General features: G+C 42.4%; 1 protein-coding gene across 4 annotated transcripts in view; it reads left to right on the top strand.

Annotated features, from left to right (window-relative positions):
* Positions 1-15219, top strand: part of bnc2 (basonuclin 2) — a 163949-nt gene that overhangs the window by 133181 nt on the left and 15549 nt on the right. For all 4 annotated transcript variants that reach the window (XM_035660379.1, XM_035660377.1, XM_035660378.1 and 1 more), the window contains one exon: positions 11735-14148. In XM_035660379.1, the coding sequence (XP_035516272.1) occupies positions 11735-14148 (2414 nt within the window). The remainder of the gene's footprint in view (positions 1-11734; positions 14149-15219) is intronic.

Genomic DNA, 15219 nt, shown 5'->3' with positions numbered 1-15219 from the left:
ACACACATACATACACACATACATCAAAGCAGCTCAGCGTAGTGCCCAGCACTGAGCTAGGGGCACACTGGCCTACTCACTCAGCAGGCCGCTGGCACACACTCCACATCTGCCTGCAGGGATTGCCAATGGCAATCATGGCCTCTGTGTGTGTGATTGTGCGTGTGTATGTATGAGTGTGTTTGTTTATTAGAAAAAAACAACATATGTTTTTTGGTGGGTGTATGGTCCCTCTGATAAACAGTTGACAGCTACTTCTGTGAGACATTTTTTGGTAGCACTGTTAAAAAAAGGCTACAGATTCTGTTTTCCCCCCATATGGCTGCCATCAACAAGACATCAATTTTAATCACATATCAAGAGACCAGGTCTGGAAGACCAGGTTCCAATAATTCAATTTAAAGTTTAAGAAAAACACAACCACACTGGTACTTGTGCAGTTAATTTTTTTTTTTCTTAAAAAGGAAATTTATTAGTATAGGAAGAGACATTTCCCAGCATTCCCATTTATTAACTATCTATCAAATGTGCTTTCAATACTAGTTTACAGAGACATAGGAATAAAAAAACTGAATGCTTAAAAGAGGTTTGAAATCAGGTAGATGTAAATAGGTATTGGGTAGCAATGTACAAGAGTTATAAGGCAACATGAATTATTAAAGCACCTAGGCACACTGGCCGAGGGGAAGATATGGTGTGTGTGAATTATCCCTGATCAATATATAGAGTTTAGTGGTAACATGGTTCCTAATTACGCCCCCGTTTGACCACATGTTCACCTCTTCTCCCACCTTTTTGTTTTCTTTTCCTTCCAAGCTCTGCTCCCATCCCACTCTTCCTCTGTCAGGCGCTTTGGCCTACATACAGGGCAACTACACAAGTACAATACAAATCAATGGGTTCACACATTAACACACAGACACACAGCAGACAAGGTAAGAGCTTCGAAACCTCTAACCGAAACAACTCTAGCCCTCCAGGTTGATCAATAGTCAGAAAAATAGCATTAACAGCCCATCGCACTCTTTCCATCTCTTTCATTCTTCACTAATCATTCTTTCAATGTTATCCCTCTCAGCACTTCCCCTAATTCTCCTACGGCAGTGAGGAAAGTTTATTTCCCAGAGCTCCTTAGAAATCCCAGAAGCCTGTATGCCCCCATCTCACCTCCAAGCCACAGCCAGACACCCTGTTAGAGGCTATTACTACCGTTAGCTCTCCCCCCTCCATCCCAACAAGACTCAGACAGAATCTGGACATTAGCTAATCCATACTTATTGCATCTGGGTTCCTCTCACAGCCTTGTAATTCATATGGAGAGACATATTAGCGCGACATATTAGGCTGGCAACAGGTCTGCGAGGTGAGATGCTACACTGACACTAAATTGACTTAGCTGGAGCCTCGTGGGACGTTGTAGGGTACTGCTGCTAGCGGATGACTAGGGCCCAGTCGGCCTGTATTGAGTTTCTGTGATGGCTGTTTAGCTTGTAGTGCTACACAGGGCAGGGAGGGGGATTGGAAGGTGCTCCGTCTCATTGCGTTTACTGACAGGAACCCTGCAGACCACAAGGCTATAGGGATCAATAGCATTGCACTGCACAGCACTGCCAAACCAGGCCAGACCCAAACACAGGAAGATTGCATTACACATGGGGTTAAACCAGGGCTGGCCTACAGTGTTATTAGCATAGCACGAATACATTCAATTTGCACTTAATTTTATTTTCTAATGAATTGTCACACACCCTTTTTAGACTAATTCTCTACAGACACTATTGTAAATTCATGCAAACACAAACACGCAATCTATCCCAACACACACAAACGCAGGTTATGTTTTTGTCTGGTGATCCTGGACCTGAGCCTCCAGGTGGCCCTGCATCCCTTCTCTGAACAAACAGAACAGCGGTTTGCTCCACTTCCCCCATGTCACTGAGGCCAAGTCCAGACATTGTGTGGCCCACTGGCCTGCTGACACGGCCACCCAGCCTGCCAGGGATTTGCCGCTGGGTCATAGAGTTGACATTTATTAAAGGAAGTTGCATGGAGAGTTACAGGGAGTTGACAGTCCTCTTGTCACGTCGCACTCCAGAATTCACAAACCTGTGCAGTACACACCCCTCTCTGTTTCCAACAATAAAAGAAACAATGAAGCTGTTAAGCCCTATATGACCCTCCTAGGGCCCACTACAATGAGAACTACAATATGAATGACAGTTTTCATTTCACTGCCTAGTGCCACTGAAGTTCCAGCTTATCATCTGAAGAAGTGATCTCCATATATAAATATATATATTCAAATAAAAAACAAACCCTAAAACAATGCAAATCATATGCAAAAACAAATGCCTATAAGTTAAAATTACTCTCTAAGTGGGCAGTATGAATGATTGTGAATAAATATTTGTGGGCCGCAAGGGGGAATGCAAAGTTTAGTGGACCGTGAGGAACAATGAAAATCTAAAAAAGAGAAGTCGAGTGAAATGGATTGAGTGTGTTGAGGACCAGATGTGCTGTGGATGGATCAAACATCTGCTGGCTCTGCAAGGCCTCAACGGTCTTGAATGACCCCCATCATCCAACCTTTCTCACCATGCATCATGGTAAATCTTTTATTCTTCACTATCTGCCCCCTCATACAGATCAAGGGCTGTTTTTTTAACCAGCTATGTTTGAAAAAGGCCTTTAAATTGATCTAAGCATTTAAAATTAAAGGTTTTCCTCCAAGTAATTACATGGCATATGCTTACAAACATGTACAGGGATTTTTTTCCCCTGTTATTGTTCTTGATCCTGTGTGTTTTGATGGTCTAGAGCTTTTCTTGGTGTATAAGTTACAGTACAAAGAGGCAGCTCCAGATGGTAATGGTGTTTATTTTTGCAGTAAGTAATCACCATTCTGGAACTTATGACAGTAGACAGGCCCAGGGACCTGGAACCATGCCCCTAGAGACCTGAGCACCTCTTCCTGTACCCCCATGATCACAGACACAAGCATACACTATCTCACACATACACATGCATTCACACATAAACACGAACATCCTCTAGGCTGCTGGCGATGTGAGCCCCAGGGCCACAGGGATAGATGTGTTCTGGCACATAGGTTGGAGTAGTGTAAATTACACTGCAGCCACACTGGCACCCTGTGCCTGCAAGATGGATGAGCCAACTTACATGCCATGCAACAATTCCAGTGAGGCTGGAGTTTAAAAACAGGGATACTGTACTGTTTGTAATTTGTAATTTTACCAACTCATTGCACTATTTCACATTGATAAAACAGTATTCTTAACACATACCAATATTGTTATTATTGTTCACCATAAGTACTAAGAAACAATTAAAGCCAAGTCTAAATAGTCTAATTATTTCATCACATAATCATAACTATATCTAACTAGATCTAATCTTTTTACAACAACTTTCAACCTGAATTGTGTCCTTTAAGATCATGCAAAAATACTTTATAAAAAACTTTTTAAAGGTGTGATTGTGTATTGAAGAATTGCAGTTGCTGTTTCGTATGACCAAAATTGTATATCAATGTACCACAATTTAGAAATACTAAAATAATACTGGGTAAGTGCTTTATTATTGTGTATGGACATTTGATTTTTGCTGCAATAAGAAATTTAAGTGAGTAAAACTGCCCAAATGAATTAACTAATTTGGTAGCTTGGTTGTCTTGTGAGTTGTATAATGCATTTTATTTTGTACTTTGATTATATGATTTGGACCTTAGATTTTATTTATGTGTATTTCTGAGGTGTCAGAAATTTTAGCACACATTTTGTATTATATTAGTAAGTAGTTATGTTAGCATGTAACAGAGTAATAAGGCTGATTTAAAAAGACTGATTTGCATGGTAAGCTGCCAAGCCAGCACGCTGCATAAAAATTGGAGCACTTGTTCAGCAGTCACTGATATCCTCTTGTAATTTCAGACACAAATAATATAGTATATAGTGTGTGTGTGTGTGTGTGTGTGTGTGTGTTTGTGTATGTATTGTAACACACTGCAATAATGAGTGATTTACAATTACATAGTCCTGAGCAACACATTTTTGCCAATTCGCTGAACAGTCTATCACAGATTCCTAGTTAACATGACAGACACAGACTCCTTAGGGGCACCCAGACCCCCTAGTGGCCCTTCCTCCATATGTGAGTTCGGTCGGCAATGAAATACTGTCGGGGAAAGGAGCAGGGTGGAGGGAAGATACCAGAGAGAGGCTTGAGTTAATGGTCTTGCATCTTCCTGGCAGCATGTCAATAATGGCTCTGATCACATTAAGTAAAGAGTCCATTAGCTTATTCTCTTTCCTCCTGCATGCTCCATAGCAAAAGCACAGGAGAAAGCTGAAAAGCCCCTCTAATGCAGTGTGGCTGTGTGTTACAGACACCTCTATCTGTTCCCAGCTAGACCAAAACAAAATGACTCTGGAGGTTTACCTACAGTACAATCCATTATCCATTCACATCTATTTCCTTTTACACAGTAGCGTGATGTGTGGATTATTTTGATTGTGTGAAGATCAATGTTACGTTCCAGGTAGTATAGAAGAATATTCAGGAAAAAAGTAACAATTTTTTGCAATTAGGGTTGCAACTATGTCAAATTTTATACACAGTTTAGTCACAAACAACTTGTCACATATTGGTTTTATCAGCTGGACCCCTCATGTAAAGTTTTCATTAGCAATAAATACATGTTTAATGCTTTTATAGTTTAGTTTAGTTTCACTAGGCGCAGTTACCAACCAAAGAATGCGTTTTGCTACCATTACTAGCCTAAGGGTATAATGTGATAATTTGTATTACACAAAAGAGGAACAGAAATGACAGACATTGTAGAAACATGTAACTACGTGGCCCAAGAGCAAATTGTGAGCATATGTTAATGCACCTTCTCTGCACCGGCTTCCTGCCAAAATAGTAATCAAGACAAAGGAGATGTGATGTAAGAGGAAAAGAAAAGCAGGTTGTCAGCTCCACCCCCCCCCATCTCTACCAACACACACACATTGGACAGACAGACCATTTCTCAGCCGCCTCGCTGCTCTCCATTGGCCCTGGGGGGGGCACAGCGGCCCCCACATCTGTCTCCCAGGCCCACGACAGACCTGGCTGCTGCATCCAGACCCAGCAGATCACACGAATCATCCTCAATTAATGTGAACCATCAGGCGTTCCCTCGCTGCTTCTATCACTCCACCCCTCTTCTCTGAGGCATCCCCTCGAGCTCAGTGCTAGGCCCGCTGAGTTTTACACATTGACCACGGCTACGGTTCCTTAGCACAGTTGGGTGAGGCAAGCCAACGTTATTGTGTATGCTTTGTGAAACTTGACAGGGAATCAATACATCAGTCCAGACCCAGACGTTGCTCACATGTAAGCGCTGCGAGGTGGTTCTTCAGAGGTTCTGAACTCAGAGAACAGCCGACTTTGCTCTGCAGCGCATCGGGGCCTGAAATGGCTTCCATGTGCCGCCCCATCTGCACCTCTGCTGGGCTGTGGCCAAAGGACTGTCCTTTTCACTTTTTAAAGATGCCGAGGGACAGCTTTAAAACAAAAAGGGTGGTGATGGTGGGGGTGGAGGTCAGGGGGGTTGGATGAATCAGAGGTTAGCAGACCTTTTTTTAAAATGACAGGTTTGTTTTCAAAAACAGATAATGAAAAAAGACAAGTCAGTGGAAGAAGAAACGGAAACTGTTTACTAAAAGCCACCTGGAACATGGGATGTGCCAGATTGTGACTCACACGTCTGTGGTAAAGTCCTCTATAATACCCCCCCACACACAACACACACACACAAACACACACACTCCTCTATCCTTGCAGTCTGCAACTGCACTATAAATCTCACTCCAGTCGATTAGTGTGCCCTCAGCAACAACTAACACACAGTCATGAAATTTTAACCAAAGCCATGAGTTAAATCAGGTTGAGAGGTGAAGGCATGGTATCTTGCGGCCTGTTGGTTGATCAGTATGTCTGGCCTGGTGAAATAAGCCCTGTGGCCTCTTCACATTTACTCACACCAGAGTCCAGCAAGCTGTCCTCTCTGGCAGTATTGAGTATAATATTGACCAGGCAATGTGCTTTGCATGGTTGTTAATTAAATGATAAAATAGGAATCAAACTTGAATAATATGGTTCCCAGTTTTAATCAGAAATATGAGACTTTATTGAATTAACTGTATTTACATATTGACTATTGAGTGGACATTGTATCAAAAAACTGGTTTTGGCAAATTTAACTTTTGTGTTTATGTTTCGACATATTCTGTCTTTTCTTCCATACATGCTGAAATTAGTGGCGGCCATCCTTTAATGATTAAAGATTAAATTAAATTTGTATTTGCCAAATTTATTTAAGGTTGTGCGCAAACTAAAAAAGGCCAAGGATGAACATAAGTGTCAGTTAAATACATATACTGTAACATGATTTTGAGCAGCTGTTTTATCTGTTGTATCAAATTGCCTACCAAAAAGTAACTACAAATTGTCACTTATTAAAACCAGACCTCTTTCAGGAAGGCATCAACCTTGTCTGCTGACATAAAAGATGGCACAAGTATGTTATTCTTTGCACACTACTTTCACCAGTGTCCCAGAGGGACAGTGTGGTTATATGTTTGGCTGCTATTTGTTATTTTTTATAATCTGATGTATTGGAAAACAGCTGTAAACCACACAATATCATAATATACCAGATCTTTCATGTACATATTTCAAAAAGGTACATTTCACGAAGTGATGGCTTAATTTATGAAATGCCTGTCCTTGTAATAGGCAACCGCAAGGGGACATAATGGTGAGTCTGATTGGTCCACAGGGTTACTGCTCGATCTGTCTTTGATGATAGGATGGCATGTTTTTACTGTTGTCTTGTTAACACATTGATGTCATCGTGTATGTCAGCAGACAGCCGATGTACAGTAGATTGTCATCTTGCTATAGAGATACAAGTCAATGTTTCCGCAGTTTAGAAAACATCAAACATCTAAGGTCACATCGAAAAAGTAACAAATTCTTTTGATGTGCAGAGCATAAAGGAGGAATTTACCATGATCACAGAGTGCAAATTTCAACCTCTATGATTCTTACAAATGTCCTCCACCCACATCTGGACGTAGCTACTGATTTCCCTGTGGTCCATCACAGGGGAAGAAGTAGAGCTGGTTGTTCACACATGACCTCTGACCTGCCATTGGGGAGCCAATGGGGGAGCAGCCTGTGTCTTGGGAGCTCTTGCCCTCTGATGTGATGGCTCCAGGCAGTGGGCTTTGCGTGAACCCATCCCCCATGGCACCCCTTGCCACTAGATCCTCTGCATTATTCATACAGCCTCGGATGGGGTGGGGAGAGAAACAGAATATGGAAAAGGAAGCACCAAGGTTCAAGACCTTCTCAGATCACAAGGAACTTCTGCTTAACCTCCCTTGAAGTGGCGAACACAGGGATAGAGCAGTTTTTTTAAGGAACTGGATCTGAAAGCAGGACTGGAGATCAATGGGGATTCCCTCGAGGCTTGGTGAAGATCGCATTCACTGCAAGGTGATTGGTGAATCAATGTGGTTCCCATGGTTCACTTTGCCATTGTGAGAACTGATCCTCCCTATTGTAAGTGATACTGTCTTATGATCAGTTGACTTGCTCTTATGTTAATGTTGAACCAGTGTAGTGTCATCCTACACAGACTGTACATAACACATAAATTGTGCACGGAAATGTAACTAGAGAAGCTATATGACACAACCTCTCTGTGGGTCAGAGATCTCCCATTTGATCTACTGTATATAGGAAAAGGACAATACGATTTAATATTTTCTTTTTTTTTCACGTGTGCCTAGCATGGCATCTCTCTCTATTGCTTTCCAAAGACACTCAGTCAGTGAGTATGATAGGTGATGATTAGTGAAAAGCATATACATGTTAAACTGTTAATCCCTAATGCACACCATGCAACCTAACAACACTGCACGCCCCGGCTCTTAATACAGCCCAGCACATAACCTTCTAATTGCATAATTGCCTGATTTGTTTTAACTGACAGTGGTGCCCTGGCCCATGACAAGGCCATCATTTGCTCATCCTCATTGTCAGCAATTTGCAAGGTGGATACCCCACCACACACCCACTATACCACATCCAGCAGCACAGTATTAGAGACAACCATGAATTAAGAATGCATTGCAGAGGCAGAGAGATGAATAAATACAGCCGTTGCTAGGTTAATTCTGAGAGACATGGAGGAAGGCAGATAAAATAAACTAACAGCAGCAGGCTGTCCACCAGATAAAGTGGGTACTCCATCGTCTCTCTGCTGTAATTATTGGCTAATAGTCATTAACCTGGCAAACAGAGGTTTAGCTGTATTGTTTAAAGGACTCTGGGATGCATAATGACAGACTAATATGTCATAGCACTGGGGGAGATGGGGGAGGGGTGGATTAATGAGATTTTACTGGAGGGAGTGCACAAGAAGAGGTGGGGCACGCCTGGAAAATATAGGGGAAAGAGGGCCACATTAAGCTAATTGGAAGATGAGTGCCTACTTGTAAAAGTGCTTCTAATGGCATATTTGTTTCTCTCACAGCATCACAAGGCTAATGCAGGGGAGTGGAGTTGTGAGACTTACTGTAGTAAGGGGCATGTGTTTGTCTGAAAATGTGTCAGCTCATACCTTAGATACTCATTCTAATACAATACATACACATTTTTTCTCATCTTTGGTTGTTTATTCATTTTGGGGCTTATATGAATTAAACATATTTGTATGGAGTTTAACATTGCTACTAAAAAATGATATATTGCAAAATATAGTTGTTATGTTTGCAGTACAGCCATGTATTCAAAGGCTTCTTGGAATAAATAGCAGTAGTAGTTCCACATGGACTGAACCTTAATCAAGTTTGTCCCCTCACATCCTTTTCTGGACCGATTTGATCCATTTTTGAATTTGTGTTGACTCTGTGCTACAAGCACAACCCCAGACCAAAACGCTTGTTGACTAGCCTCCAAAACTCAATTGACCAGTGAACGAGGAGTGCTTGGATAGCCTCCTCTCAGACAGGGTCCAGTGAATAGCAGAAGTGCTGACCTGTTCTGACAACTGGCTGGCCCTTCCTAACACTAATGGGTTGCAGTTTGGCCTGTGTCATTGTGTTTTGGCTTTTGTTCGACTTCATGAGTAGGGAAGTGGAGGCACAGGGTAGGACTAGTACAGGGTAAAATAAATGTCTAAACGATGTTTGATTCAGTCAAGATGTTGACTTCGGTCAAGCAATCATGTTGATATATATATATAACCTTGCAAAGCTTGTGTAGTTTTATTTAATGATATTACTTATAGCTCAAGACTTATTCCTAGAGTGTTATTAATGGAACCCTCTTTAAAATTAACTCCTTTTTTGAAGCTTGTGGTTCCTATGAATGTTATTTCAATCTAAATTTGACAAGCAAACATCAAAGTGGGGCAGTTAGGAAATGTGTTTCTTAAACTGGCTTAAATTGAATTAAATGTGACCTACTAATGATCCCAAAAATGCCGGTACTCTGTCCTGCTATTTACTGCTTTTGAAACAGAGACGCTTAATTAGAATAATACACTTTTGCATTTAGAATTTTTCATACTTCTAATTAGACTTATGACTGTAAAAACGACATCTTTTTTGTCACTAGAAAATATTAAAAAGACTGATTCACTTCTTAGAACTACAGTTTCTAAAGAAATGTGTTTGTGGAACTATTTAAAGATTCACTTTCTAATTTGCTTTCATTTTTTTGTTTCAATTAAATCAAATGGAAGTACTAATGCCCAGATGGCCATGCAGTATGAAATAATAGTGCCCAGGCTAGAATTTAAAGTCATACCTCCAGGCAAAAACTCCAGAGCACACACAGAATGAAAGTGTAAAATGTTTTTTAATGTATATTTAACAACAAATACCCCAGTGACTATTGATGTTTCGTCTCAGAAGAATCTATTTCTCCAGTATATCTGAGGGCATGATATGAAACCACTCACACTTTTATTTTCTCTGTTTTTCTGCTCTTCTTCCTCTGTGTCTCTCCCGTACTATCTCTCTTTCACTGTCTCTCTTTAAACATTTATCTTCTGTTTTCTCCTTACAGGCCCTTTGTGCTTTGTGATGTTGGTTTTTACAGCTTTTACTCACCAGAGATGCCATTTATCTTTTATAGATGCCAGCAGCTAGGAGCACATATGAAATGTTACCATTTCACTGTGACTAATTGTCATCCCTTGCGTTACTCCCTTGATGTCACTTGCATCTGGTCCCCCTGGAATCTGTGTGTAAAATGAAGTATTTACACTATGTCTCTATCTCTTTCCTCTATTTCTTACTTGTTCACCCAAACACTCATACCACACCATCTTATATAACAACAGCAGTGGCAGCAGTTACTGTCCAAGGATCATTTTGTTAAGAGTTTGGTCATAAGTGCTATGAAGCAGGGAGGAATACGGGTTCATACAAGAGGACAAGAGCACTGGGTCAATCATTTATTGCCTCAAACTCAGTGGCTCAACCACAAAGTAAATTCTCAGGCTTTGCCAAGATTATTTTCCCAGAATCCCTTGCCATATCCTGATGTTTGATAATGTTCACTTTTGCACAGAGACTACGCTTTTTATTTTTCAGCCGTTAATAGCACATCTCTGAAAGACACTTGCCAAGTAGAGTGTTCAATTTGGAATAATGTCAAAGTCCCATCAGAGTAGCTCTGGTCTCTTAGAATGAATACCTGTTTCTCATCATTTCCAAGCCTAAAAAAATACAGGAACTGGCCATGGGCTATTATAAATAATCTATTGTTAATATTTGTTATTTTACATTTATGTACCTTCAAATAGGTAGCCACAGTCAACTGAAAATGCATCCTTGGTTGACCGTCTCGCGTCTCGTAAATGACATGGTCACTTATTATATTTAAAGTGAAACAGATGGTAAAATCTTTTAAATTTGATTAATATTTAAGGTAACACAGGTTATGTGTCCTAACATAAAAGCATGATGACTATACAGCCTACCAAATGAAAGGAACACATGCTCAATGCCACTGTTAAGGCACTCAAATACATCCTTAAATAGAAATTTGTTTTTCTCATTCAATGTCTAAAGCCATTCCCTGATACATATTCTAGCAGTCCCATGTTCCCCCGAGCATTTCACTGCCTACACACAGAGAAAAATGCCTACCAACCAAGGTTTTCTGCCTCACACCATTTTGTAAATATCCCTAGGTAGGTATAGTTTGTGTACGGAGGGAGTCCCAGCAAGAGTTCACATCTTTTACAAAGCTTTTTTTGTCAGTCTCACAGATCCCTATCCCTACAGTGTTGGAAGTCGCAGAGACCTACTAATCGCCCCACCTCAGTGCTTTCGATTTGTTTGCTTGAGACTGAATTAAACTCTTGCCTACTCTCTCAGTGTGTGATTAATGATCACAATCGCAGGGCTGATTTATTGAAATAAAAATAAACAAGTGAAAAGTGGATGGCAAAGAGGGATAGTGGAAGAGGGTGGGGGAGGCTTCGACAAAGCTCTGTCAGTTACTTGTTGGTCCAGGAGCCTCTGAATTTCATGAGCAGAAAAATCTGCCCTTTCAAACTCTATCTTCTGCTTTGACCAGACTGATTATGCACAATCAATAATGGTATGTATTTTGTCTTCTCTCTTGTCTCTTCTGGGGCATCTAGGATGCTGCAGGCAAGGTGCTGGACCGCTGGACCATCATGTCCCGAGAAGAGGAGATCATCACCCTGCAGCAGTTCCTGCGCTTTGGTGAGACTAAGTCCATTGTAGAGCTGATGGCCATTCAGGAGAAGGAAGGTCAGGCAGTTACAGTTCCCTCCTCCAAGACAGACTCCGGGATTAGGACATTCATTGAAAGCAACAACCGAACCCGCAGCCCCGGGCTTCTGACACACCTGGAAAACAGTAGCCCATCAAGCATTCACCATTTCGAGAATATCCCCAACAGCTTAGCTTTCCTCCTGCCCTTCCAGTACATCAACCCAGTCTCTGCCCCCATGCTCGGATTGCCCCCCAATGGCCTGCCTATGGAGCAGTCTGCTCTCCGGCTCCGGGAGCCCACACTGCCAAACCAAGGTGAACAGGTGGAGACCAGTGAGTCAGAAGTGTCCCTGTCACCGTTCCGTACAGGCCAGAGCCCTAGCCGTGGAGCCCTGGGAGCCATGAACAACAACATTGAACCCAAGACAGAGCCCAACAACAGAGCATCACCCATCTCACCAACCCCCTCTACCCAGCAGGCTCAACAACAGCAGCAACAGCAGTCACAGCTCCAGCAGCAACAGCAACAGGGCCAACAGCAGTCCCAGAATCAGCCTCAGCAAACCAACAGCTTGAGTGACCACCAGGTCCACCACCACTTTGTAAAAGACGAGCATGCTAAAACCATCACCCATGCTTCCTTTTCCTCCAAAATGCACCGCATGCGCCGCATGGGATCGACCTCACGCAAGGGTCGTGTGTGCTGCAACTCTTGTGGCAAAACCTTTTATGACAAAGGCACACTTAAGATACATTATAATGCTGTACACCTGAAGATTAAACACCGTTGCACCATTGAGGGCTGCAATATGGTCTTCAGCTCACTACGCAGCCGCAACCGCCACAGTGCCAATCCCAATCCACGGTTGCACATGCCCATGCTGCGCAATAACCGCGACAAGGACCTCATTCGTGCCAATTCAACCCCTGGTACACCTGTCATCTCAAGCACCAAGAATGGTGGCTTCACACTCACCAGCCCTGGAAGGCCACCACTGGGCTTCACTACTCCACCAGTAGACCCTATACTTCAGTCACCCCTGCAAAGCCCACTGGTGTTCCCCACCCTGAAGTCAGTGCAGCCAGTCCAGCCAGTGCCCCCATTCTACCGTACACTACTGTCCCCTGCTGACCTTGTCAGTCCTCCAGTGTCACTGCCCACCAGCCCCATCCTGCCCACCACCACCAACAGTACCACCCTGATGGACCAACAACAGCAGATCCTGGCTGCTGCAGCGGCAGCTTCACACAACAATGTTCATATGTCAGAGGCCGGACCCATGTCCCACCGCTTACATACACATAATGCCAATCACGACCACACCACTGGCATCATAGACCCCACGCCCAAAAAGAAGCCTCGTAAATCTAGCATGCCAGTGAAGATTGAGAAGGAAGTAATTGATGTAGCAGATGAATATGATGACAAAGATGATGATGACGATGACCTCCACCATAATCACCACCATCACCAGTCATCCCTTCTTCACAACAATGTCAAAATGAATGGTAACTGTAACAGCAACAACAATAGCGGAAATGGTAATGGGAATCACAGTGGTGGAAGTGGGCAGCAATCCCCTTCCCAGGATGAGATGAGCCCTGGCTTAGCTCTAAGAGGCATGATGAGACATAGTGAAGATGAATGCCGGGAAGGGACTGGTAGTGACAGCAGGGGTGGAAATGATCTTCAGGGCTCTGGTGAGCTACGTTGTATGGACAGCTTCACCTCTGAGGACCAGGACCATGAGAGAGACTTTGAGAATGAGTCTGAAACCTCTGATTCCAAGATGTTCTACCGTGATGAGCTGATAGATGTGGAGGAACAGCAAAAACACATCAGGGGCGGAAGGGGTCTGGACAAGGAACAGGACGATGAGGGTGGTGAGGAAGCCCATTTGAGAAAGGAAATGGAAGGCAAGGGTCATTCCTCACCCTCACCTCATCTGCCCCCTATCAAGATCAAGGAGGAACTCAACGATCCTACTTATGACATGTTCTGCATGGGCCAGTATGGCCTCTATAATGGAGGCATGGCCGCGGCTGCTGCCGCTGCTGCAAGCATGGCTGCTCTGCACGAGAGTTTCATCTCTTCGATGAGCTATGGAGCCAGCCCACCCAAATTCCCTTCTTCTCAATCACCAGAGGGAGACCCGTGCTCAAGTCCTGACCCCAAGATCTGCTATGTGTGTAAGAAGAGCTTCAAGAGCTCCTATAGCATGAAACTGCACTACAAGAATGTGCACCTCAAAGAGATGCATGTGTGCACTGTGGCTGGCTGCAACGCTGCCTTCCCTTCCCGGAGGAGCCGAGACAGGTTAGTGCTATTACTTTGTAATGTAACCATTTTATTTCAATGTAATTGCGACAGTTGCAGGTAGGTTCAATGGAAATGTTTACTTCAATCTACATAATCTATTATAATCTAAATTATAGCACTACATAAATCTAAAGAATATACTAGTTTTTTGTAAGGATATAGCAATTTTGTAAAAGCCATGTTAAAACATAATTCAACAGAAATATGCCTTTTCATTTCATATTAATAAAACAAGATTTAGCTGCAGTATTTCATTACTGTATGACATTTACCTGGATAGGCTATCACTTAACATCTGTTAGCTAATTCAACACTAAATTGATTCTGGGACATCTGCTCCTTGTCAAGTCAAAGTTCAGAAGAGTAGGGTGTTAGGATAAGAAACACATTCACACACATTAAAGCAAGCACTAGGTCGTATCCATCAACCCTGCAGCTGCAGTGTGTTGTTTACCTGCCCTCAGAACCTCACCTTGTCACAGGAAAGTGAAGGCGCATATATTAACATAGACAGCGGTTTGTCAAGCCACTGCATTTATTAGCACATTAGGAGGTGAGGCTAGCCATACTCACTTGGGCTTGTTAGCACATATCAGTCCCACACACTCACTCTGCAAAATACATATACTGAAGCAGCAGTGGCAGCAGGTTGATGCCATAACATGTGCTGGAGGTACAAAATATCACTAGTGCCCAGAGCTACCACTGGTTCGTTAAGGGATTACAAACATTGTTTTGCATCATGGAGGTACTTGTAAATTTAAAATTGGCCAGAATAATCCTTTGCATATAGCTAGTAATAATATCCATCATTATAATTACTGTTTTTAGAGGAATAAAATATATATCAAACATATATATCAAACAGTTGAGTGTGAATTCACATTTCAGGTTTGGTGACACAGAAAATAATATTCCCTTGCCAGTTGGTGGACAACCATGGTCACCTGTCCAAGTTATCTAGTCACTAAACACAGCGGGGACATGTAAATTTGTAAATTCCCTTCCACCCCTCTAAAATACAAAGCTATACACACACACCCACCCATTATATATATATATATATAT

Source organism: Morone saxatilis, unplaced genomic scaffold, assembly GCF_004916995.1.
Source record: "Morone saxatilis isolate NCDOM2014 unplaced genomic scaffold, NCSU_SB_2.0 Contig17, whole genome shotgun sequence".
Taxonomy (NCBI): Eukaryota; Metazoa; Chordata; class Actinopteri; family Moronidae; genus Morone; species Morone saxatilis.
Note: the sequence above shows the minus strand (reverse complement) of the source record. Positions and strands in the feature narration are given on the sequence as shown.